This window comes from Bufo gargarizans, chromosome 7 (genome assembly GCF_014858855.1).
Source record: "Bufo gargarizans isolate SCDJY-AF-19 chromosome 7, ASM1485885v1, whole genome shotgun sequence".
Lineage (NCBI taxonomy): Eukaryota > Metazoa > Chordata > Amphibia > Anura > Bufonidae > Bufo > Bufo gargarizans.
In genome coordinates this window covers 25,539,656-25,565,313 of record NC_058086.1, presented here as the reverse complement: position 1 = coordinate 25,565,313, position 25,658 = coordinate 25,539,656, and the positions used below count along the sequence as shown (strand labels likewise).

The window sequence follows — 25,658 nt, the reverse complement described above, 5'->3', positions numbered from 1 at the left end:
TCGGCAACCCATCATGTCGTTACTGAGACCCCAAAACTCGGGCTGTTACCAAATAAATAAAACAACGTAATAAAACGCTTCCTACGTAAATCTTGAAGTGACAGATGATACAGAATCACTTACCAGACACTGGTTACAGTATCGTCCCGTCACAAACCGCTTACAGTAGCAGTCGCCGCTAATATGGTCACATGGTGTGCTTCCCGCTATGATCCCCCGGGGGTCGCATCGGCATGCTAGGGGTAGAACATGATGAGACAAATCAGAAGTAAAGAAGGGAAGGGTTTAAGTGCCATAAAGACCATGGTGGCTATGGGGTCCATCACGGTGTGAGGGCCTAGGTCTGGCTGGTACCTTCCTAGTGGGTGGATGGGTTTGGAGGATGACCCGTTTCCTTTTTAATTTTTCCTGTGGCCCACCCCTGCTTATCTGTATATGCCCCTGATTAGATGAGAATAAACCTGACTGAAATTATGACCCACCATGGTAAACATTGACCCTCTGTACCAGCCCATGAAAATTCACTATGAGGGCAGCAGAAGGAGGAGTCACTTTAGGCCCTGAAGCCTAAGGAGCCCAAAAGGTCCTTCTGACCAATCTAAGGAGACCACCTGAATGACGTATAATGGGGGGCCCCGGTACAGATTTCACATTGGGGTATCATTCCTTACGTTGGCAGCCCTCAGGGTCGTTTCTGCTGAGTCCATAGAAGTTCTCTTTGCAGCTGTCACATCGTTCCCCCTTGACGTTCTCCTTACAACGACACTGACCCGCGATCATCCCCAGGTTGACATTCGTGTGACTATCACAGACACCACCGTCCGAAGAACCCACTGGGTCACAGTCACAAGCTGCAGAAGGAAAGTCCAATCTTCAGTACAGTCATCCAAGAGGTCTTCAACCTATGGCTCTTGAGGAAGTACAACTCCCAGCAAACAATGACAACTATACTGGAAATTTTAGTTGGAGAGCCGTCGGTAGAAGACGTCCACCTCACATGATGCAACATGGTCACAGAAGCAAAAGTTACACTCACGGATGCAGGCGGTGTCTGCCCGGATATCTGACCAGGGGTTCAGGTAGTAGAAAGGTTTGCACTGCTCACAGTTGCGCCCCATGGTGTTGTGCTGGCAATCATCACACACCCCTCCACTCACCCCTCCGGTGGCCAGGTACACCGCCATGTCAAAGTGGCACTTCCTGGAATGGTTGTTGCAGTTGCATTCTAGAAGAGAGTCAACGAAAGTGTCATCCATTGTTAATATGGAGCTGTTGTGTATGACTGGAGGCCTGATAGACCCCATCAGACATCTTACGTTTGCAGGAGTGAGGGTTGTTGTGTTCTGCCGGCCTCCATGGAACATCATGGTAGAAGTCCTGGCAGTGCTCGCAGTTCAGGCCAGTTGTATGATGTTTGCAAACACATCGGCCATGGATCTGTTCAGAGGATAGATTATCAGACAGACATAGGGTTGTGGTCTGCAAGGCATACATGAAGCCATGTAGACTTCTTTAGGCCTCCATCATGCTTTGCATACCCATAGAAAACTATACACTTTTGGCTTTAAAAATATTTCTACATGTTAGTGGTTACCCTGAGTAAAAACACTGCACTAAGTATAAGTCTGGAATCTTCATTCCTTCATACATTTGCTTCTAGTTTCAGGTTTTTCTCATGTGGACGTGCTCCTTTCCAGTAATACTTTTTGGATCTTTGTGTCCAGGATGCTGCTCTCTCACCCTGCAAACTGCCTTGTGTTATACTCCCTATTTACAGTCTGTGTGAGATGCCCTTTGTAGATGCTTTTCCCCCTCTCCACACTCTGATCTGCCTTGAGCAACATTCTCCCCCTCCCTGCTGTTAAGAAAGAGAGAAGAGAGGGGGAGAGCAAACGGGCCCAGTCAAGTTCACATTTGATGATGGAGATGCGACATTATGGGGCACAAGTTGCATTTACCATTCCCTCCACTCCTCCTTCGATGCCTTCTACAGGAGTACATTCAGAGGCATGGCCATAGCAGAAGCAGCTCCCGCGGACCACCAGCTCATACACAGCATAGTAGTACTTCTGCAGGACCTCTGCCCGCTGATCCAACAGGTTGTCTCCCAAGGTGTGCAGCTTGGTGAAGTTTATCCTCAAGTTCGTAATCTGGAGAAGTTCTGAAAAGGAGAACATCTCGTAAATCACATGGTTAGTGTGCCATCGAACAACATCAGACTCTGTTAGATAGCAAGCGTTCGGCCGACAGCCATTCATTCCGACCTGCCCAGACACATGCACACTTGGCACAGATGAGCATGCATGGGGCTAGGAAAATAAGCTGCTGCCATGAAAATACCATCCGGTTGTGGCGCCCCCTATCATCTGTACACCCCACCATCATCTGATCATACAGACCTTGAATCTCCAAACTGTAAGGATCTTCCACTTTAATGGCTGGATCTAGGACTTTGAAAATCACCTACAAACAGAGGATCCAGGGTTTAAATCAATCCTTTTCAACATCCAATCACAATATAGGACAATAATATTCCCGGGGTCTCGACCCTATACTGACCTCTCCTTCAGTGGATGGCTCGATGTCCGAGTACCTCTGATCACAGATGACATCATCAATCTTATGGAGGGCGTTGACCGGGACGCCGGGGAACATCTTGGTGCAGTTATAGGAGAAGTAACGGTAGACTTTCCAGGTGCGCCCAAAATCTGAAGATCTTTCTATCAACATGGCGGCCGGCCGGAACGTCTAGAGAATAACGGGGAAAGGATGGGGAAATGTGCTGCTGTCCCTTTAAGAAGGCTGCATTTACCACATTGAGTTCGGTCACAGTCAGAGAGATGGAAATAAAAGGAAATTTACCTTAAACTTCAGGATGAGATGAGTGAAGTGAAATTCTGCCTCCAGGTCCAGCCGTACGCTGACCATCTCCACCCCTAGAAACATGGACACAAGAACAATAACGCCTTGCACCTCCGGTGAATATACCGTAAGTATATCGGTATAACACCAAATGCAAACATTTTACAGCATACAGTAATTTTCTGTCCCCATGTGGGTGCAGCATGAAAGCCTGACACAGGACCCCCATAACAATGGCATAAAAGTCACAATACCTCAATAAAAGTGGACACACAAGACCCTCAAAACAGTGACAGCACAGGACCCCCATAACAATGACACCAACAGGACCTCATAACAGTGACACCCAAAGGACCCCCTAAGAGTGACAGACACAGAACCCCCTAACAGTGACGGCCAAAGGGCCCCATGATAATGTCAGCCACAGGACCCCCCCTCCCAACAGTGACACTCACAGGACCCCCATAACAGTGACACCCAAAGGATCCCCTAAGAGTGACAGCCACAGAACGCCCATAACAGTGACAGCACAGGGATTCCCCCCCCACTACAGTGATAGCCATAGGACCCCCCCAACAGTTACAGGTGCAGGACCCACCTAACATTAACACCCACAGGACCTCTATAACAGTGATAGCCAAAGGACCACATGATAATGTCAGCCACAAGAACCCTCTACCCAACAGTGACACTCACAGGACCCCATAACAGTAAAGACACAGAACCCCCTAACAGTGACCACCACAGGACCCTCTTACCAATGGCATAAAAGTCAAAATACCTAAATAAAAGTGGACACACAAGACCCTCATAACAGTGACAGCACAGGACCCCCTAACAGTGACAGCCAAAGGACCCCATGATAATGTCAGCCACAGGACCCCCCTCCCAACAGTGACACTCGCAGGACCCCCATAACAGTGACACCAACAGGACCTCATAACAGTGACACCCAAAGGACCCCCTAAGAGTGACAGCCACAGAACGCCCATAACAGTGACAGCACAGGGCCCCCCCCCCCAACAGTGATAGCCATAGGACCCCCCCCCCCAACAGTTGCAGGACCCACCTAACAGTGACACCCACAGGACCTCCATAACAGTGATAGCCAAAGGACCCCATGATGTCAGCCACAAGAACCCTCTACCCAACAGTGACACTCACAGGACCCCCATAACAGTAAAGACGCAGAACCCCCTAACAGTGACAACCACAGGACCCTCTTACCAATGGTATAAAAGTCTAAATACCTCAATAAAAGTGGACACACAAGACCCTCATAACAGTACAGGACCCCCTAACAGTGACACTCACAGGACCCCCATTACAATGACACCCAAAGGACCCTCTAAGAGTGACATACACAGGACCCCCATAAAAGCCAAAGAACCCCATAACAGTGACAGCCACAGAAATTCCATAACAATGATAGTCAAAGGGCCCCATGATAATGTCAGCCACAGGATCCCCTCCATTAGTGACACTCACAGGACCCCCATAACAATGACACCGACAGGACCTCATTGACAGCCAAAGGACGCCCCCCATAGCAGTTAAAGACACAGGACCTCCATAACAGTTACCCTTATGGAAGATGTGATGGCGGCCATATTGGTTATTACCCAGCTTTTCTAATAACAGACAGCTGAGAAACCACTGAATAGAATTTTTGAAATGGAGTGCCCCTTTAAGGGCCCCGCCTCTGCTGGCGGTTCTGGCCCCAGGATCTATTCTTGGTGAGAGACATGACGGAGGGCCAGCGGGCCGCCGGCTCATTCACTCCTCATCTGTGTGTATCCCTGTGCTGGCAGCTGCTTAACGATATGTAAATATATGCAAATGAGGATTTAATAGGGAGATTTAGTGCAATTAAGTCCAACATGTAACAATGCTAAGTGATGTCCGGGTCACGCTGGATTTTCGAACATTCACGTGGCTGACGTTGGTGGAAAGAGCTGGTGAAACACACACTGTCCACCCAGCAGCTGTGGAACTACAAGGCCAAGCATGCCTTGCATCTACCTAGTGCTCCCATGCAGTAGCCAAAACCACAGCCTACAATCAAGAGCAGGATTCTAACACTGTGTAAGCTCCATTGAAAAGAATGAAAACCTAGGGTGAAGGAGTCTACATTGCTGGCCCCTGGGGGCTGTCATGTGGACGGTCCTAAGTGTCAGAGTAGGGAACTTATCCGAGTGGGGATGACATGAGGGGTGAGGCAGACATGAGCAGAGATGTGTCTGTGACTATAGAAGATAGAGAGGTTTTAGTCACCTGAAGGGGCCCATAAAGGTCCTCTTATCACAATGAGTATTTCTAAATAACCAGTGATAGTTCAGGGGCCCAGGAGCTGAACCCTGATGTTCCTGGGCCCCATTGCAAAATCTGTAACATGCTACTACCATGTGCTATTTATTATACTGCATTCAGGCCCCTCGAGGGAGTGTAACTGCTGTATCCCCGCCCCTTCTAGCCCCACCCCTGAGTTACACCTCTGTCAGTATACTGACCAAAAAATGTGGTTACCACTTAGCTGGAAAAGCAGCTCTGAAGTACAAACTTCTGCTCTTCCATGTGAAATAAAGAGAATCATTCACGAGCGCTGCTAACTGCCATTTCCTCACCGTTTTCCGACTGCCACCATGTCTTCTCTCCATCCAGTCCTGTCAGGTAAATGACATTTTGAATTCTTTGGCTCCCCCTCTGGTGCGGGACACGCGAGTCACAGATGAAGCACTTCTCTGACTCCTGTAATGATACATGAGCCTCAGCATACCCCCGGCCTCCATTTGTAGTCACGTCTCTGCGGTCTCATTACCCACGCACCTCATATTTGGGGTACGATATAACAGGTCATTTGTGACAACCTCTTCAGTAGGCGACTAAGTATGGGGTTGTCAGCTGCTGGACCCTATGGGAATTTTAGTGGTTGGGACCCTATTGCTATATTAGAGTCTGGGCCACCACCGAGAGGTTCCAGCTGGTGTCTAAGATTAGAAAAACATGGCTTCCTCCTTCTATGAACAGCGCCACCCCTAATCAAAGGTTGTGTCTGGTATTGCAGCTTAACTCCATTGAAGTGGAGCTGAGCTGCAATACCGCAGACAACCTGTAGAGAGGTGTGGCGCTGTTTTTTTTAAAAAAAAACAGCCATGTTTTTTTACTCATGAACAACCCCTTTTTAAAAAGCTCTGGTGGTTTTTTTCACTGACGTTCTTCAGGTATCACCAGCAACAACAAAGCCATATTGTTAGGGCTGAGACTCCGTGCCCTGCAGCCCGGATAAAGGCTTGGCCCAGTTCCTTGGCATTTTTCTGTTATCTCCCTGATTGCAGTCAACCCCAGAATTTGCCTTCAAGGACAAGACTATAATAAGGTTTGTGTGTTCATACTGAGATACTGGACAGGAGCCTTGAGAGGGAAGCTATGAGTCAGCGGGCAGTGAGGTGAGGCCTCAGACATCACATTTCTGTGCCCCGATAATGGGCATTCATTATGTCTATGCAGCGAGGTATTTAGGACCTCCAGCCACTAGTTGGAGCAGCGAGTTCTTATAAACAGTGCCTGTCTCTCTGTGGAGGACCCAGCAGATCCCTGCTTTACATCAGGGATACTCAACCTGTGGCCCTCCAGCTGTTGCAAAACTACAACTCCTAGCATGCCTGCACAGCCTACAGCTGTTAGTGCATGCTGGGAGTTGTAGTTTTGCAACAGCTGGAGGGATGCAGGTTGAGCATGCCAGCTTTACATAGACATTCTATTCATTTTAATGACCACCATGTAATACTTCTTCTCCCCTCTGGTGGCGCTGCAGGGAAAGTTGAACACTTGCTCCCGCACTTCCCTACAGATCGCCGCCAATCACTGGGGATCTTACCAGGGATCAGAGGTATAGTTTATACATTTTGTTGCTCTTTTGATCCTACCGAAAGATGGCTGACGATGCAGTACTCCTGAGAGGTCTCCATTCCGCAGGTGGAGGTGGAGGTGAGACTCTGAGCCCGTCCAATGAGAAGATTTCCTGTAGCTGGATAACAGCCTCCCTCTGTACATCCATGGTGGATCAGGTCCGGTTCCTCGGCTGCTGCCCCCAGAACTTTCACTGCAATGAGACAGGGGCAATATTTTAAAGATTTTATATAGAGGGTGTGTAGAATTTTGCATCCATTTTTATTGCTCGAAAGTATCTAAAAACAAATAATTAAATTAAGCAAATTTGGAAATAGTCTTAATTTAATAAAAAAGTCTCCAATTGTTTTGTATACACAGCTGCTATGCAGACCTATGTGTCTCCATGGTTACAGACTACAAATAAACCCTATGTGGTCTGATCCTGCAGCTCTGTGTGTCTGTATTGACCCCCCGTCTTCCTGCAAATCTCCAGTATAAGGCCACTTGCAGACGAACATTGTGGCCCACATAGGGTGGGTCCACAATACACGGGCACCGGCGGACCCATGGATGCGGAACCATTCACTTCACAGAGATGCGGAACGGAAGCGCGGATCGGAACCCCACGGAAGCACTACGGAGTGCTTCCGTGGTGTTTCTGTCCGTGCCTCCGCACCGTAATAAAATAGAACTCGTGCGGACAGATCACGGACGCATTCAAGCTGAATGGGTCTCGATCCGTCCCGGCTGCCGCACGGACGTTGCAGTCCCCTATGCATGGAACGAATGCACAGCGTTTGTGTGCAAGAGGCTTTAGAGGGGGCCGGGTGTAACACATGACTACAGAATGATTGGCCCCCAACATATTCTTCAAGTAGATCTTCGAGTTCTCCTATGGTCTTTGGCCTTTTGATATTCTATTCAGCCATTTTTAAAGGGATATTCCAGCAGAGATCCTGGAGGAATGGATACAGAGAGGTAAACTAGGAAATGGTATCACTTAAATGAATAACTTCAGCTGGAAATGTGACCAGGCCACAACCCCAAAGGTCACCCAGCTTTCCACAGTCCGTGAATATCATGCGCAGTTCTATAAGCGCGATTTCCCGCGTCTGTCTCGGTCTGTACAAGACTGCACACCTGAATGTATTTCCTTACATTATTAATGCATAATTATTACTTCCCGTCTATAGAGAACAGGTTCTGCTCCTCCTGTGGTTGTCCTTTATTCACCCCTCAGTCATATGAGGTCACGCTGCTGATGTACGAGGCACCGCCAGGATCAGGCAGAGCTCCAGCTTTCCCAAAAAACAGTCTGCATTTTATATACCTAGTAACCTCATATCCATGGGTGCAAAACTTCTGGGTTGCAACCAGGAGTGTAGTGTAGGAGGCACCACCAGGATCAGGCAGAGCTCTGGCTTCCCAACACCCAGTCTGCACGTTATATACCTAGTAACCTCATATCCATGGGTGAGAAGATGCTGGGTCGAAACCAGGGATGCAGTGTAGTTATAGAGGTGCAGAGGCGGCGGTCACACTTGGGTCCTGAGGGAGTCCAAAGGCCACTCTGCCACACAGAAATACCCCAGTATTATAGGTTACACCCATCAGTGTAACCTCTTGTCTCACTTATAGTGGGAAGAGCAGCTCTGGAGCATAAACTGCTGCTCTAATTTGTCAAATACTGTGCAGCTTAAAGGAGTTTTCTAGGATCAGGATACTGATGGGCTATCTTCTGGATAGACCGTCAATATCCGATCAGTGGGAGTCTGACTCTCAGCATCTTCACTGATCACTTGTGTGAAAGGGCTGCAGCGTTAGTGCAAGTGCTGCGGCCTCTTCATTGCTCACAAGAGGCCGTCTACCTGCAGCTACTAAGTAGATGGCGTGCGGTTTAGCGTACCGACAACAATGAGGTCATTGCGCTACCATGAGCGCTGCAGCCTGTTCAAACAGCTGATCAGCATGGGGCACTGAGAATCGGACTCCCACCGATCTGATATTGATGGCCTACAGCAGCCACATGGACCATAGGAACCGGTAGGCTGGAGATGACTCATTGACCTCAATGGGAGTGTGATGTGGGCATGCTCTGTGACTTGCGCAGAGGTCATTGTGTAGGGAGGGGCAGAAGATAAGCTGTGACATCACCTATTGTGAATGGAGAATCCTTTGTTATTTGTGGTTGTAATCCTGTCGGTGATGATAAGGGGATGACTGCTGAGAAACTATCTCTACAGAACAAGAAATATCAGCCAATTATACGACTGATGGTGAGAACTTTAAGATTTCAGGATATTTTTAATACAAATAGTGACATGGGATACTAAAAGAAATCACCAAAATTCTTAATTGATATTATTAGCGTAAAAACGTGATTCAATCTATAAATCATTTTCTGATGACACAATCTCCTTAACTAAAATAAAACAATAAAGCCTGACTTGATGGAAGTGATCAGTGGAGGTCCAGAGAAGACAATAGGGATTTGTGTGGTACCTACAGTAGAGGTGGTGAGAGGAGAGCCTGATGCTGAACTGCTTCTCCTTCCCATTTCAAAGTCATAGCATTGGCCGATAATCACCACTAGGGGGAGCTCACTGTATACAGAGACTTTTACATTGAGTTTAGTGCTTTCCTGCAAAAAATCATGCTCAGTGAGCTCCCTCTAGTGGTGGCAGCAGAGGCCAGAATCTTATCATTTGGTTCTATGACTGAAAGAAAACCCTATCAAGATACATTATGAATGGTGGACATGAACTTTAAGCTGCACACACGACTTGTACTCTGGTGTGGCACTTTTTTTGGGGGGAAAAGCCACGTTTTCCTATTTTTATACAATCCCTTTATAAGAAAGCTTTATTGCTTGGGAAAGATGCAACCCCACAGCCCAAAACCAGTGCAGACATTGTACTCTATGACATCTACATCACTCCAGGAGGTAACTACAAGTTCCAGCCAGCTCGTTCCCCCGTTCTCCTTGCTTCTTCAGTGACATCACTCCCATTATTTTCTACCCAGCTGGAATCTGATTAGTTGCTAAGAGTAAAACTACCACCTTTCCATATGAACCCGTGTATATGAAGCATTACAATGTTCGCTAGACTGAGCAGGAGATATTTGGAGTAATTCTGTGTTAACCGTCCAGGCCGGATCGGTGCATCTGACTGATTCTGAATTGTGCTGCACAAAAGCCCCTCGTCACACTGCTGCCGCCCTATTCTTCTCTCTCCTCCGGCCTAATCCTATGTCTTATGAAGTCAGCGCCCAGCCCTGTGCCCGTGATCCCAGGAAAACCCCAATATTGTGGACCATATGAATGAAAAGCAAACCATGCGACATCTCAGAAAACTGTATTATGTGTTGCAAAATATCATTCCAAAAGTTATATTCTGTGTCACCAAATGTCACTTTATGTTAAAAAAATGTGCTATAAAAAAAGTGTCAAAAAATATCCTATTATTCTGCATTACAAAATACCATCCTGTGTTAAAAAAAAAAGTTACAAAATGTCATTCTGTCTTAAAAAGATAATATTATGGGGGACAGTTTCTAAGAATGTTGCACAAGAATTAGGCCTCTTGCACACGGCCGTTGTGGTTCCGTTCCGTGCGGCGGCAAGGACGGATCCAGACCCATTCAAATTGAATGGGTCCGTGATCCGGCCTTTCCGCAAAAAGATCAATTTTGGGGCGGCACGGAAGCACGGATCGGAACCCCATGGAAGCACTCCGTAGTGCTTCCGTGGGGTTCCGTTCCGCACCGCATCTCCGGATTTGCGGACCCATTCAAGTGAAAGGGTCCACATCCGCGTTGCGGAATGCACACGGCCAATGCCTCGTGTACGTATGCGGCCCGCAATATGGCCACGGGAGCACAACGGCCGTGTGCAAGAGGCCTTATGTTGTAAAATGCACCAAAAAGAATGGTGTTTTGATTTGCGCCAAATATATGAACTGTTTTCTCCAGAATTTTCACCATAAAGAATGTATCACACCATAAATTAGTTATAAATGGGCGGGGCTATCAAATTGTTGCTGACAATTAAGCCAGCTTATGTGGTGGTGTTTTGTGTAAAAAGTCTAATTTATGAAAAGAAAAATCAACTAATCGTGGGAAGAATGCTGTATTTTTCACCCTATAAGACGCACCTAGGTTTTTGAGGAGAAAAATAAGAAAAAAAATATTTTGAACCAAAAGGTGTGCTTTTGGTGGGTTTTGAACTAATGGTGGTCTCTGGAAGACACTATTATGGGGGATCTGTGGATGACACTGTTATGGGGGATCTGTGGATGACACTGTTATGGGGGATCTGTGGATGACACTGTTATGGAGATCTGTGTCATCCACAGATCCGCCCCCATAACAGTGTCCCTGTGTAAATAGTGAATGACCCCCAATACAGGGGCTGGGGGCCGGCAACTGACATTGGAATGGCAGCGGGGCCCAGTGCATTCAATGTATTCTATTACATCCGGGCCCCGCTCACTGTAGTATTCATATGTAACGTGTAGGCTTGGGCGCTTTCTTAAACTATAGCAATTGTTTGCAGCAGTAGAGAAATGCACTGTAGTACTCACTTGAAATTCCCGTAGCATAACGTCACTCACTACGTCACGGGCCTGCTCGCTCCTCCCACTTTATGAATGAAGCAGGCGCGTGACGTAGTGAGTGATGTTACGCCTCCGTCCGGCCTGCCTGCTACGGGAGTTTCGAGTGAGTACTACAGTGGATTTCTCTACTGCTGCAAAGAATTGCTATAGTTTAAGAAAGCGCCCAAGCCTACACGTTACATATGAATACTACAGTGAGCGGGGCCCGGAGTAATAGAATACATTGAATGCACCGGGCCCCGCTGCCATTCCAATGTCAGTTGCCGGCCCCCAGCCCCTCCTCCCTCCCCGCTGATACATCGCGGCCGGCGATGTATCAGTGTTAAATGGCAGCATTGGCCCCATAAGACGCACTGGGGGAAAAAAAGTGCGTCTTATAGGGGGAAAAATATAGTAAGTATTAAAACAGCAGGATTTTGTCAGTACGGGAAGGGGGGGTTCACATCACGTCTTATGCCTCCGTTTGACGTATACCTTACAAAAAAAGCATACAAAAACGCAGCATACCACCTTCTTGTATCCTGCAGAGTCCAGTAAAAAAAAGTATACATTTTTTTCACAATGGAACTCTATGGTGAACGGATGCCACTGTATGGCATCAGTCTGAGACATCTGTTTAAGGCCTCCTGCGCACTAACGTGTGCTGCCCATACCGCGGACTGCAATGCACGGGAACCAACCTTGGGCCAGCCGCATGCGGATCGCTACCCTATTCGCTTGAATGAGGTCCGCGATCTGTCTGTTCTGCAAAAAAGATAGAGAAAGTTCTATCTTTCTGCAGTGCGGAGGCACAGAACGGAACCCACAGGACCGTAGAGTTCCATTCCATGCTTCCATTCTGCATCTCCAGATTTGTGGACCCATTCAAGTCAATGGGTCCGCATTCGTGATGTTTAATGCGCTTGGAACGGTGCCCGTGTATTGCAGATCCGCAATACGGCAACGGGACACCTACGTTCGTGTGCAGGAGGCCTAAAGTACATGTTTTTGTATACGTTAAACCAGTGATGCCCAACCTCTGCCCCTCCAGCTGTTGTAAAACTACAACTCCCACAATGCCCTGCTATAAGCTGATAGCTGTAAGCTGTCAAGGGATGCTGGGAATTGTAGTTTTAGGGTCTGGAGGGCTGGAGGGCCGCAGGTTAGGCATCACTGCGTTAAACGGATGAAAAAAACGTGATGTGAACACAGCCTTAATTGACACTCAACAAAAACAAAACAATAACAAAAACGTCCTGAGTCTGAGACAAAAGCCACAATTTACCACTGGAAATACCGCAAATATGCTTCAAAGGGTACAAGGCTGAAATGGCTAATTTTAGTGCTATTGGCATTAAAATGTTGCAAATTGAAAAAATAGGCGGATAATCAAGTTTATATTTTAAAAAAGGCACATTTTAAAAGTGGCGCGCGCCTTTTCATATGGGGTGAAACAAATCGCCACTTTTGATTTGTGATTTTTTTTATATTTATTTTTGATAATTATTGATAAATGTCCCCTGTGTGTCACAGTCTTACTCTGCTACAAAATGATATTCTGTGTCATTCTATAGGACAAAATAATAAACCTAACCTTTCACAGAATGATATTCTATGCTTTAAAAATGGGATGTGGCGCCAATGTGCATGGACTGTGTGCCAGGATGCCAAGGACCACCTCGATGCCATCTGATGAAAGAAATACTTCTGCAATTCCCGGCGTCCTGCGCAGTTAGGGGGTGCAGAGGTGGCGGTGTGACCCGAGCCTTGGTGCCCAAGGGGTTACAAAAATCTCTCTGCCACGTAAGAAGACACCAGTATTATAAGTGGCACCTGGTAGGTGGGGGCCCCTGTTACAGAATTTGCATTGGGGCCCAGTCACATCTCTGGATCATTATTATTGAACAGATTCATTTAGAAATATGGCTCCTGGGTCCTAATGCAGAATATGTAGCCGGGCCCCCTTCTGCCATGTGCCATTTATAATATCGGTCTCTTCTCAGGGGACAGAGGAGCCTTTAGACCCCCTCGGGCATCAGGTCTAGCCCCCTCATTGCCAGATAATGTGACTCCAGCCAACGGAAGAACAGCTGGTGCCCGTCCGATGACGGCGCTAGAAAATGGCACGCGCCTCACCAATGCAACCGCGCACCATGGCGGCACATTTCAGGGGTTAATCTTAATACGATCTTACCTGTTTAGTGACATGTTAATCACAGCCGTGGAATGGGAGGAATGTTAAGAGCTGGAGAGCATCGGGCTAAACATTACCCTGTACTGGGAGCGGCAGCAAACACAGGCGCTAAGGAGAGGCGCGGGTGACAATGGAGGCTTTATGGTCCTGCAGGGGTTAATCACTCCCAGATCGTGGACCTCATCTCAAGGACAGGACCCTATCTACTGTAGGACCAGACCCATCGCCTAATATCAGCTGTTGGGGCCTACAGGACACCAGATGTATCCCGGTGCGCCAGGCGAGGGTGCACCAGGATGCTAATTTGCATGCTACCCCACGAACTGGATGCATTGCATTATGGGAGGTGTAGTACATACATTAGGCAGTGTACAGTACAGATGTTACTAATTCTAGGTAGCAGCGAGCAGAAATTTGATGCAGATTTGGCTGTGAATAGTGACTTAAGAACTTAGGCCCCTTTCACATGAGCGAGTTTTCAGCGCGGATGCAATGCGTGACGTGAACGCATAGCACCCGCACTGAATCCTGACCCGTTCATTTCAATGGGTCTGTGTACATGAGCGTTTCTTTTCACGCATCAGTTCTGCATTGCGTGAAAAACGCAGCACGTTCTATATTCTGCGTTTTTCACGCAGCCCTGGCCCCTATAGAGGTGAATGGGGCTTCAGTGAAAAAAACGCATTGCATCCGGAAGCAAGTGTGGATGCGTTTTTCACTGATGGTTGCTAGGAGATGTTTGTAAACTTTCAGTTTTTTTTATCACGCTCGTAAAAAACGGATCAAAACGCATTGCACCAGCACGGAAAAAAACTGAACAACTGAGCGCAATTGCAGACAAAACTGACTGAACTTGCTTGCAAAATGGTGCGAGTTTCACTGCACGCATCCGGACCTAATCCATCACGGGGCCTTAAAGGGGTTGCGCCATCTGGAAATTTATGGCATATGTCCTATCGATATGCCATAAATATTCAGATCGGACAACCCCTTTAATCAGTACACGATGCCTAATGCAACATTATAAGGCGATCTAACAGGGACGATGATAATCTCTGGCCATTAATGGTGGACCTGAGAGAATAACAGAAGTGTAAAGCATGGTTCCAGAAATCCCATACTCATAGGCAGCGTCTCCCCTGCCGGCACCCACAATGGAGAAATGAACTGACCCAGAAGAATCTCTTCTTCCAGCATCTCTGTTTGCTGATATTTCTCTGATAAGTTCTGCATTTGTGACATTCCGCAGCATCTGATACTATGGACACAATGACGTTGCCGTGGTAACCCAGTGTCCTACGAAGCGTCAAATATTCGCCTGTCTGCCAGCTGGCAGTGACAACCCCGGCTCAGTCTGGCCAAGTTCTAGCCATAATCAAAGGATGAAGATTTTAAATGTGCAAAAATATTAATGGGAATAAAAGTTGGCTTTCCCCTTTAAGAACACATAAATAAATAAAATAATAATAACCTAATAATAATAATGGAGCAGGATGTAATACCGCCGACGCCTGCCTCCCCGCCCTCTCTCCCCATTGGCATTTTCTGAAGCGGCCTGTGCTGTATGGTCCAATTTTATTTCATGTAATACATATAAAATAATGAACTAAAATCTTAAAAATAACTAAAAAAAAAATCTTAAAAATATAAAATGATAAATAAATAAAAATAATGTCCTTATAATCTTAGTTTTTAAAGGGGTATTCCCATCTGAGACATTGATGGCATATCGCTAGTCAGTCAGGCTGGTCCTAGCTCCAGAGGTCGAACCCCCCCCCCCCCCTCGGATGGGAAGGGAAAGCAGCTGCGCATGCGCTGGCTTGTCGATTTCCAGTAGTCCCATAGCGGAGAGCTGGCGGTGGTTGAGCATTCTCTCCATTAACTACCATGGAACTTCCGAAAATAGCCAAGCTCGCTCGGCTATTTTCAGAAGTCCCATAGCAGTGAATGGGATGAAAGCTGCGCATGTGCAGTGCGCTCTCCGTCACCTCGGGGGGCCCGGTCTGGAGATAGGAGTTGGCCCCAGAGGTGGGACCTGCACCTTTCTGACATTACCGGCATATCCTGGCGATGCCATTGATGTCACAGATGGGAATACGCCTTTAACCGAAATTTAAATTCCACCTACAAAGTGGCGAATCTCACCCTGTAGAAATTTTCGCCTCTGCTCAACAGAAGGGAACATTTCCGTTATGTTAGAGGATTCTTCCACCATTTCGACCCTTTTTTATTTTCCCGATACATCCAAAAAGAGCAACTTTGTACACAGACTTGTTTTTTTTTGTTTTTTTATTTAAATGACCATTTTCTGCATACAACCACTCTGCAGAACCATGCGTCTCCATGGTTACAGACTACAAACCAGGTGTTGTCTGATCCTGCAGCTGTGTGTTCCTCCACTCCTTGAGCTGTTTGGGGGGATGGAAGAGAAGAACCCTACACGCAGTCTAAGTATGGAAAGGCATAGTTCTGCGTCGCGGCTGCATACACAAAACGGTAAGGGATTTTTAAGCAGTGTTGAAGTTTTTAAAAAAAATTTGATGCATAGGAGCAACAATAGGGGCACAACTGCGATCTCTGTACCCTACAGCTATGCCCCTGGATGGAGGCAATCACCATGGTGGGTGAGCGCACTGTCCTGCCGAGACATCACGCTGATGTGCAGAACATTGTGTTCCTGAAGCGAAGCAGTGAAGGAAACCTGCATTCTTTTCCCATCCACTGCACCGCACAGGAGTCACAAGACACATATACAGCTGGTGCGCTGGCTGCCCGGCTATGCCATTAACCCCATCTGTGCTGAGCTGCCGACTATCTGGCTGGAACAGGACCACGGTCCATGCGGTGCCGGACCACATGGGGTAACATTTCTTAAAGGCGTCTAGAATTAGGGAGAGAGAGGACCTGCTTTATTTTTTTTTTCTCCCTCCAGAAACAGCGCCACTGACTGTGCCAGGTATTACAGTTCAGCTACTTTACAAATACATGGAGCAGAGCTGCAATACCAGGCATGGTCTATGGACAGGAGGGGCACCGTTTCCTGAAAAGAAGAGATTTTTTTATTTTTAATTTTTACTAATGGCATCCAAAAGAGGATGTCGCTTCTCCTGACATTTCCGTTTAACTTAAAATCTTGCATTACCCATAAAATATTAATTTTGTGCTGATCCTCTGTTGTTCCTCCTGGAAATGTATGAATCGAAAAATTGAATGTTGCCATTTCCCTTGTTAATAGGGCGTGTCCCCATACACTTAGACAACTGTGCGGTAATGCCCGTCAATTGATTGATAGATTACCAGAAGGAGTAGCAGAGGGACAGCGCAGAGTTCTATAGCAGACATGTCAGGGCCTTTCATTTTACAATAAGCTTTTTATGTCCCAGACTTTTCCTGGTTTCTGTTTCTGGGACAGGAAGTAGCTCATTGTCAGCCATATTATACATCATGGAGGTAACGTCTCTGTCACAGTCCCCCAGCAGATCCCACCCCTTCCTCCCTCAGGTCTTCCTGGTAGCCAGTGACATTGAGAGGAGCATTGCCCACACATCCCCTCTCATTATAACTGACTAAAGTGATGACGACTTGTCTTATAGGAAATCTATATTCTGTCAATCACGGGGCCTGTTCACACTGATTAGAAAACAAGAGTCTTACCCAAAATCAGGAGAGGCAAAAATCCATGCCGCCATATAATTTTCCAATGCGTCATCTGCAATTCAATGTCTCAGGATTTCTTGGCAAATTCTAGTGTGTTCCTCCTGAAAAAATGTTTAAAAAAAAGTTACAAATAAAAATAATAAACAAAGAAGACAAGATTAAGGAAGACAAGATTAAAGAAGACAAGATTAAAGAAGACAACATTAAGGAAGACAAGATTAAAGAAGACAAGATTAAAATTGTCTTAAAAGGGTTGTTACAAGTTATCCCGTCTCCACAGGATAGAGGATGACCATTAGATCGGTGGGTGTCCCATCGATCATGAGAACTGGGACCCCTTACCCCTTGAAATGAACAGAGGAGCAGGTCGAGCATTCACACTGCAGCTCCATTCACCTCTATGGGAGATCTGGAAAAAAGGCAAGCACTGGACTCAGCTAGCTCTGGCAGTGCCATGGACTCAGCTAGCTCTGGCAGTGCCATGGACTCAGCTAGCTCTGGCAGTGCCATGGACTCAGCTAGCTCTGGCAGTGCCATGGACTCAGCTAGCTCTGGCAGTGCCATGGACTCAGCTAGCTCTGGCAGTGCCATGGACTCAGCTAGCTCTGGCAGTGCCATGGACTCAGCTAGCTCTGGCAGTGTCATAGAAAATGAATGGAGTGGCAGTGTGCATGCCTAACCTGCCGCTCCATCAGATTGGGGAAACGGGACCCTGGTTCTTGGAATTGGTCAGACCCCCACAGATCTGCTAGTTATCCCCTATCAAATCTTGGCACAACCCCTTTAATGGAGTAATGATGGCCTGTTGTCAATATCTGATCAGTGGGGTCCGACACCAGGGACCACCCACCGATCAGCTGTTTGAGTGGAGTTCCGGGGTTAGCAAAAAATGTCTCTGCTCTTTTTTTTTTAAACAGCGCCACTCTTGTCTATAGGTTGTGTCTGGTATTGCAGCTAAGGCCTCATTCAAATTAATATATCTGACCATGTAAACCAGTCATATAAGTGGGTATATATTGATGTCTACAAACCCTGGGGTTGCTATAGGATGCTGTACAGTTTTGGCCCCTACTTCTGACCTGAGGGCCCCATAGACAGTATGGGAGCTCAGTAATATATGGTGCTAATCACTATCCAGAAGTGAAGTCATCACATACGGGTTGAATGAATGATTTTGACACACACGCAGTAAACGCCCCTCCCCCTCATTGTCGGATCCTCCCCCCCAGCAGGGCGCGGTCACGGACCCCTCGGTGGTAATGGCTCTTCTCATTGTGACAATTTTTATTTAGAAGATAAATTTATGGAAACACCAGCCCCAGTGAGAGGCTTAGACTCCGCAACGAGGTCCACATTTACCAACACCTCTTTTAAGAGTTAATTTTAGAAATTCTCAAATTTCCAGATTGAAAACACCGTTTTCAAATTTTTTAACATGTTTAAAAATTATTTACTTCAATTTTTTTCTTAATTGAATTAAATTCCGGCAATTAAAATTTAAAAAAGATGGACACCCCCTATGGACAGGGAGGGAGCCAGTGACTTATGACAGATACCAGTCCTGATATAAGGTACCGATCCCTAGATTAACTCAATTTATGGCCCAAACATAGACAACCTTACAAATCCCAAAAAGTTTTCAATCATAGCAAAAATATTTATACAGAGAGACACATATTTCCAAAAATGTCACCCACTATGAGCCTCGCTGTATCTAATCAATGTATCTGAACCGAATAAGACCTGAGAGGAGATCTCTAATGCCGGAAAATGATCCAACCTATTCTGTTATTATATAGGAATACAATATCTATTTATTATATTACTGTATTGTATAGTTGTATGTATAGTTCTCATATTATGCATTATATAGGTGTATGTATAGTTATATTACTGTATTATATCGTTATATGTATAGTTATTATATTATTTATTATATAGTTGTATCTATATTTATTATGCTACTGTATATTTTACCCATTCTGAAATTTTTAAAGGAACATATACTTGAAATCAAATCAAGACATGTTCTTTACGTTAGATATATGGAATGAAATGTAAATAAAAACAATGTAATTAAATTGATAATGCAAATAGAGAACTAGAAAATTAAAATACACACTACGAAATATATGCAAATAAAGAGATACTTTATGATCGATCTATCTTTCTTTCTGTCTATTCATCCATCTTCTAAGAAATGATGCAGCACTCCAAACTATTTTTTTTTTGGGCCTTGGGTCTTGGAGTGATGGTATCCACAGACTTGGAGCTGTTTTGTCTGAAATTATCTATCTCTCATATCTATCTATCTATCTATTATATCTTATCTATCTCCTATCTATCTATCATCTATCTATCTCTCCTATCTATCTATCTATCTATCTATCTCATATCTATCTATCTATCTATCTATCTATCTATCTCCTATCTATCTATCTCCTATCTATCTATCTATCTATCTATCTCATATCTATCTATCTATCTATCTCATATCTATCTATCTATCTATCTCCTATCTATCTATCTATCTCCTATCTTCTATCTATCTCATATCTATCTATCTATCTAATTAATGTGTTCATTCTCTCATTCAGATGCATCTACTGGTTATAGAAAGCCCAGGGGCTTCTCCCTCTCCTCAGCACTACGAAGCCTCACAGATAAGTTCCCAGACGTCTTAAAGGTCTTTTAACAAGTCCAGCTGATTTTGTCTTCTTGACCCCAACCCCCTTTTTCCCGACGTCTGATTCCAACAACCTAAATCGATTTCTAGATAAAATACGACGTGAAGTCGGTTACCTTGAAGTTGACGTCACTGTCACTCGTATCTTCTACAACTTGATGCCAAGGACTAAAAGTCGTCAGAAACTTAAATGACAAAAATTCAGTATCTTATCTCTGGGTCCGGCCCCCCAATGATGCATGGGGGGGGGGGGGGGTGTTATACTGACGTGCAGCGTGAGAACACTAGCAATGTGAAAACAAACAAGTAATAGTGCAGCGAGCGAGCGGGACTGATGGGGCAGCGCTCCCTCCCTCCGACCCTGATCCTAAATGGAGTGATTCTTATTCAAATTGGTACTGTCACTGGTGAGCGCGGGCTGAAAGGGGAGCGCATGGTCTCCAGGCTACAGGAATGCAGGGACGGGTTTTTTTCTGCTCCGTGGGTCATACACTAAGCCTGCAGTCTCCATCGCTTTTTTATTTCGGACCGTACGGAGCCCCGCTCCCTGGAACAGGCCGGCTGGAAAGGTTTTACAGGACTGGCAAATATATTCATTGCCTCCTTATAAACCTATAACTCCAGGCAATGAACTGGGGGTGAACCCGTGCTTAAAGGGGGTAGTCCCACAAAAAATATTCTGCACTTTTCAAACCAGCACCTGGATCGAAATACTTTTGTAATATCATAAAAAATTTTGTATAGTCACTGAACTATTGGATAAAATGCAACTGTACAGCGCCACCTGCTGTTTATTTATTTCCCAATTTCTCTGTCCATCTCGCTGAGATGGACACACATGCTCGGTTCCATCCCTAAATTGCCTCCTGGCCTGCTATAAGGACAGAGCTGCAGCAGAAAGGACAGGCCCGTGACCTGCAGCAGAAAGGACACATCCATAAGTTGCAGCAGAAAGGACATGTCCCCGATCTGCCGCAGAAAGGACACTCTACCTGAGCTGCAGGAAAAAGGACATGTCCCTGAGCTGCAGCAGAAAGGACACTCCACCTGAGCTGCAGGAAAAAGGACAGACCCCCTGAGCTGTAGCAGAAAGGACATATCCCTGAGCTGCAGCAGAAAGGACATGTCCCCGATCTGCAGCAGAAAGGACACTCTACCTGAGCTGCAGGAAAAAGGACATGTCCCTGAGCTGCAGCAGAAAGGACACTCCACCTGAGCTGCAGGAAAAAGGACATGTCCCTGAGCTGCAGCAGAAAGGACATGTCCCCGATCTGCAGCAGAAAGGACACTCTACCTGAGCTGCAGGAAAAAGGACATGTCCCTGAGCTTCAGCAGAAAGGACACTCCACCTGAGCTGCAGGAAAAAGGACATGTCCCTGAGCTGCAGCAGAAAGGACACGCCCCCTGAGCTGTCAGTTTGAGATAAATCTAGTGGAACAATTGGAACAATGACTGGGGAGATCTCTGGATCCATGTGAGGTGCAGGGCTGGTTCGATTAGAAAGAAATCGTCATACACTACATGATGTCTGGTCTTCATTTTTTACATTAATTATGGGATAACCCCTTTAAAGGGGCAGTCCAGTTTTAGAAAAACATGTCCGCTTTCTTCCAAAACAGCGCCACACCCCTGTCCGCAGGTTGTGTGCGGTATTGCAGCTCTGCCCCATTCACTTTCATAGTTAACAACAATCTGGATTTTGTCAGAATTGTCCCAAATTATCAGAGACAATATCAACATAAAATTTGAAAATTGAGACATGGGTGGATAATGTAGGGGTGGGGCTTAAGTGCCCCAAATTTACAAAGTAAAATGTTGCACTTGTATCTGCATTCATTCCTGCTCAGCTGCATAGAGCTGAATGACAAACTCAGCTCTGCTATCAGAACAACATGGCGGCCTTTTTTTCTTTTCTTTTTTGGATAAAAACAGTGCCACCCCGTCCATGGGTTGTGCCTGGTACTGCAGTTGAGCCCAGAGCTGCAATACCACACACAACCTGTGGTCAGGTGTGGTGCTGTTTCTAAAATGATGGCTTATAGCTGTACCACAGTGTCCGCTCCAAGACTACAACCGCAATGTTGAGAGTCGTCACCTCCCATCCCCCCTCCAGTGTAACGCCGCGGGGATAGACAATGTATTTATTAATGCCCCCCTCCCCCATTTAGTTGGTGGCGCAGTTGGCTGGGCTCGAAGAGGTCCCATCTATAAGTGGGTACTGTGCACAAATTGGCGGATGAATAGGAGAGGAAACACCAAGTCCTCGTCAGTGTCTTGTAGAGGGGCTAATTAGCGGTGAGGGGGATGAGCAGACGTGTGGGGTCCGGGCCAATCATTAACCCACCTCGTAATTAAACCAAATGAGACGTTTATAGGACGCGTTATAATTTGTCGGGTTAATTGCAGAGTATATTATTCTATTGTCCTGATGCTCCTATAGTACAGGGTGCATGCGCTGACGGGGGAGGGGAAAGATTTCTATCAGTATCAACTGTACGATACAACAGCTCCGTGTCATGGTTAGTGGGGGCCCCTGGGCGAAAACATGTGCAGGAGCCCCAGCCGTGTGTCATGGAAGGAGTAGTACCATCATAATGCTGACCAAACATTACTGTCATAAAGTGCCTAAAGATTACCATACAGTGCCCAAATTATACTGCCAGAGGTGTCTAACAATTACCATACAGCGCCCAAATTATACTGCCAGAGGTATCTAATAATTACCATACAGCGCCCAAATTATACCGCCAGAGGTGTCTAATAATTACCATGCAGTGCCCAAACAACAGAACCATACAGCATCCAAACTATACTGCCATAAGGTGTCTAACAATTACCATACAGTGCCCAAATTATACTGCCATAAGGTGTCTAACAATTACCATACAGTGCCCAAACAATAGAACCATACAGCGTCCAAATTATACTGCCAGAGGTGTCTAACAATTACCATACAGTGCCCAAACAATAGAACCATACAGCGTCCAAATTATACTGCCATAAGGTGTCTAGCAATTACCATACAGTGCCCAAACAATAGAACCATACAGCGTCCAAATTATACTGCCAGAGGTGTCTAACAATTACCATACAGTGCCCAAACAATAGAACCATACAGCGTCCAAATTATACTGCCATAAGGTGTCTAACAATTACCATACAGCGTCCAAACAATAGAACCATACAGCGTCCAAATTATACTGCCATAAGGTGTCTAACAATTACCATACAGCGCCCAAACAATAGAACCATACAGCGTCCAAATTATACTGCCAGAGGTGTCTAACAATTACCATACAGTGCCAAAACAATAGAACCACACAGTGCCCAAAATTGCAGTGCCATAAAGTGCCTAGTAGGGGGAACGAGTCTAGCTTCGGATCCAAGATCCAAAGTTGATTCGTCCCCCAAACTTTGTTTCCATGTTTAATTTTAAAGCATTAAAATGTATGTGCTGCGGTGAGGCAAAATTCATTAATTCCGAAGTTGCACAAGACTTCGCTGAATAACATAGGGCTTCGATTCTACGACTTTAAAAACATATTTAAACTGGAATCCAAAGTTGGCTTCGGTACCGAGGTACCAGCCAGTATCGAAGCCAACTTCGGATTCCTGTTTTAAAATGTTTTTAAAATCGAAGCCCTATGTTATTCAGTGAAGTCTTGTGCAACTTCGGACTTAACAAATTTTGTACTATATAATAGTGCTCAAGTAATAGTGCTGTAAGTGCCTAATAATTACTATACTGCCAAAGTTGCCTAATAATTACCATACAGTGCCAAAATAATACCAATACTAAAAAGTGCCAAAACAATAGTGCCATAAGGTGCATAATATTTACTGTACAATGCCCAAATAATGTGTTATAAGGTGACTAATAATTACTATAGAGTACCGTACTCATATTATAATGCCATAGTGCCTAATAATTACTATAAAATAATCAAATTATGTACATTGCCTATATAAAAGTGTCATATAGTGAATATCCAGTATAATGGTGTCATATAGTGTTCGTGTAATACAACTGCACTATGGGGCTATACTATGGAGCATTGTTAAAGAGTCCATGTCTTATGTCGGATTTATTTATCTACCATGCTACTTTTGGGGTGTTGATGCATATTTGTGTGATAGTATCATCTTTCTAAAAAGGAACATCAATCCCATTTCATATTTCCTGTTGACATAATCCTCTATGCAGCATCAGAGGGATAATCTTTCCTTGCAGACAATAGCAACACATGACCCTGTTAAGAGAGTTCATGCCACAAAATTTCTCTTACCTGGAGGCAAATAATTAGTAAGGTGAAGAAGGGCCCGAAGAACACAAAATGGGTCATTATTCATGCCCAAAGGAAATGTTCAGCCAGGTTACAGTAACATGATGCCTCATATGGAGCTTGAAAGCTAGATAGATTGAACATTTAGGAAATTAGGCACTGCCATGGGTACGACATGGGAGCCCATATCTTTGTAAGTGACATCATCATTTAAAAAAATGCAGTAGACCCTGATTCAGAAGACAGACTGATGTCCAGCTATGAAAGACCCTCACTACAAGCAATGGTAGGCTTGGTAGCACCCAGTGATAGGGGTCTAACTTTAAACAACAACATTTACGATCCTTATTCTGGAAACAGAGTGATGGTTATGGTATCCAAAGAAAATCTTCAGCCAAGGTAAAGAATGCAACGCGATGCCTCACTAGTTGCTGGTGGGTTTATTAGGTGACAGCCATAGTACCAAGACTCTACAAACTTGATAGATTGAACATTCAGGAATTTGGGCACCGCCATGGGTACGGCAGCCCTGGGAGCCCATACATCTATGAGGACATCATAATATATAAGTGCTGTAGACCCTCATACAGAAGACAGATTGACATCATGATAGACCCTCACTCCAAGCAATGAAAGGATTGTCAGCACACAGTTATAGGGTCTCACTTTAAATAAAGAGGTTGTAGACCCTTAGGGCTCATGCACACAACCGTATGTATTTTGTGGTCAGCATAAAACGGATCCACAAAAAATAGGGATGACGTCTGTGTGCGTTTTCCGTATTTTGCGGAACAGAACAGCTGGCCCCTAATAGAAAAGTACTATCCTTGTCCGTAATGCAGGCAATAATAGGACATGTTCTATATTTTTGCGGAATGGACATACGGAAACGGAATGCACACTGAGTAACTTCTGTTTTTTTTTCTGCAGGACCCAATGAAATTAATGGTTCCGCATGCGGTCCGCCAAAAAAACGGAACGGACATGGAAAGAAAATACGTTCGTGTGCATGAGCCCTTATTCTGTAACATGATACCTCATTATGGGTTTATTAGGTGACAACCATAACATAAAGACCTGTTAAGCTAGATGGATTGAACAGTTAGGAAAACGGGCACCGCCATGGGTACGAAAGCAATGGAAGCCCATACGTCAAGGAGGACATCCTCACATAAAAGAGCTGCAGACCCTCATTCACAAGAGAGACTAACATCCAGCTATGAAAGACCCTCACTACAAGCAATGAAAGGATAGGGGTCTCACCGTATATAAAGAGGGAGTAGAGTCTGTAGACCCTTATTCTAGAAACAGGAATGATGGTTATGGTGCCCAAAGAAAATCTTCAGCCAAGTTAAAGTATGTAACATAAGGTCTCACTAGTTACTGGTGGCAACCATAGCATAAAGTCCCGGAAAGTTAGGTGAATTGAACATTTAGGAAATTGGGCACCGCCATGGGTACGGCAGCCTATCCTCACACCTATTTTGCTA

General features: G+C 45.4%; 1 protein-coding gene across 1 annotated transcript in view; it reads right to left on the bottom strand.

Annotated features, from left to right (window-relative positions):
• LOC122944030 (laminin subunit beta-2-like) overlaps positions 1 to 20,444 on the bottom strand; it is a 49,165-nt gene extending 28,721 nt beyond the window's left edge. Inside the window, 13 exon segments of the mRNA XM_044302231.1 lie at positions 1 to 42; positions 124 to 236; positions 672 to 851; positions 1,037 to 1,225; positions 1,317 to 1,437; positions 1,959 to 2,161; positions 2,400 to 2,463; positions 2,560 to 2,748; positions 2,863 to 2,936; positions 5,487 to 5,610; positions 6,789 to 6,964; positions 17,197 to 17,300; positions 20,002 to 20,444. Of these exon segments, the coding sequence (XP_044158166.1) occupies positions 1 to 42; positions 124 to 236; positions 672 to 851; positions 1,037 to 1,225; positions 1,317 to 1,437; positions 1,959 to 2,161; positions 2,400 to 2,463; positions 2,560 to 2,748; positions 2,863 to 2,936; positions 5,487 to 5,610; positions 6,789 to 6,964; positions 17,197 to 17,251 (1,530 nt within the window). The 5' untranslated portion in view covers positions 17,252 to 17,300; positions 20,002 to 20,444.
• Between the last annotated feature and the right edge of the window lie 5,214 nt (positions 20,445 to 25,658).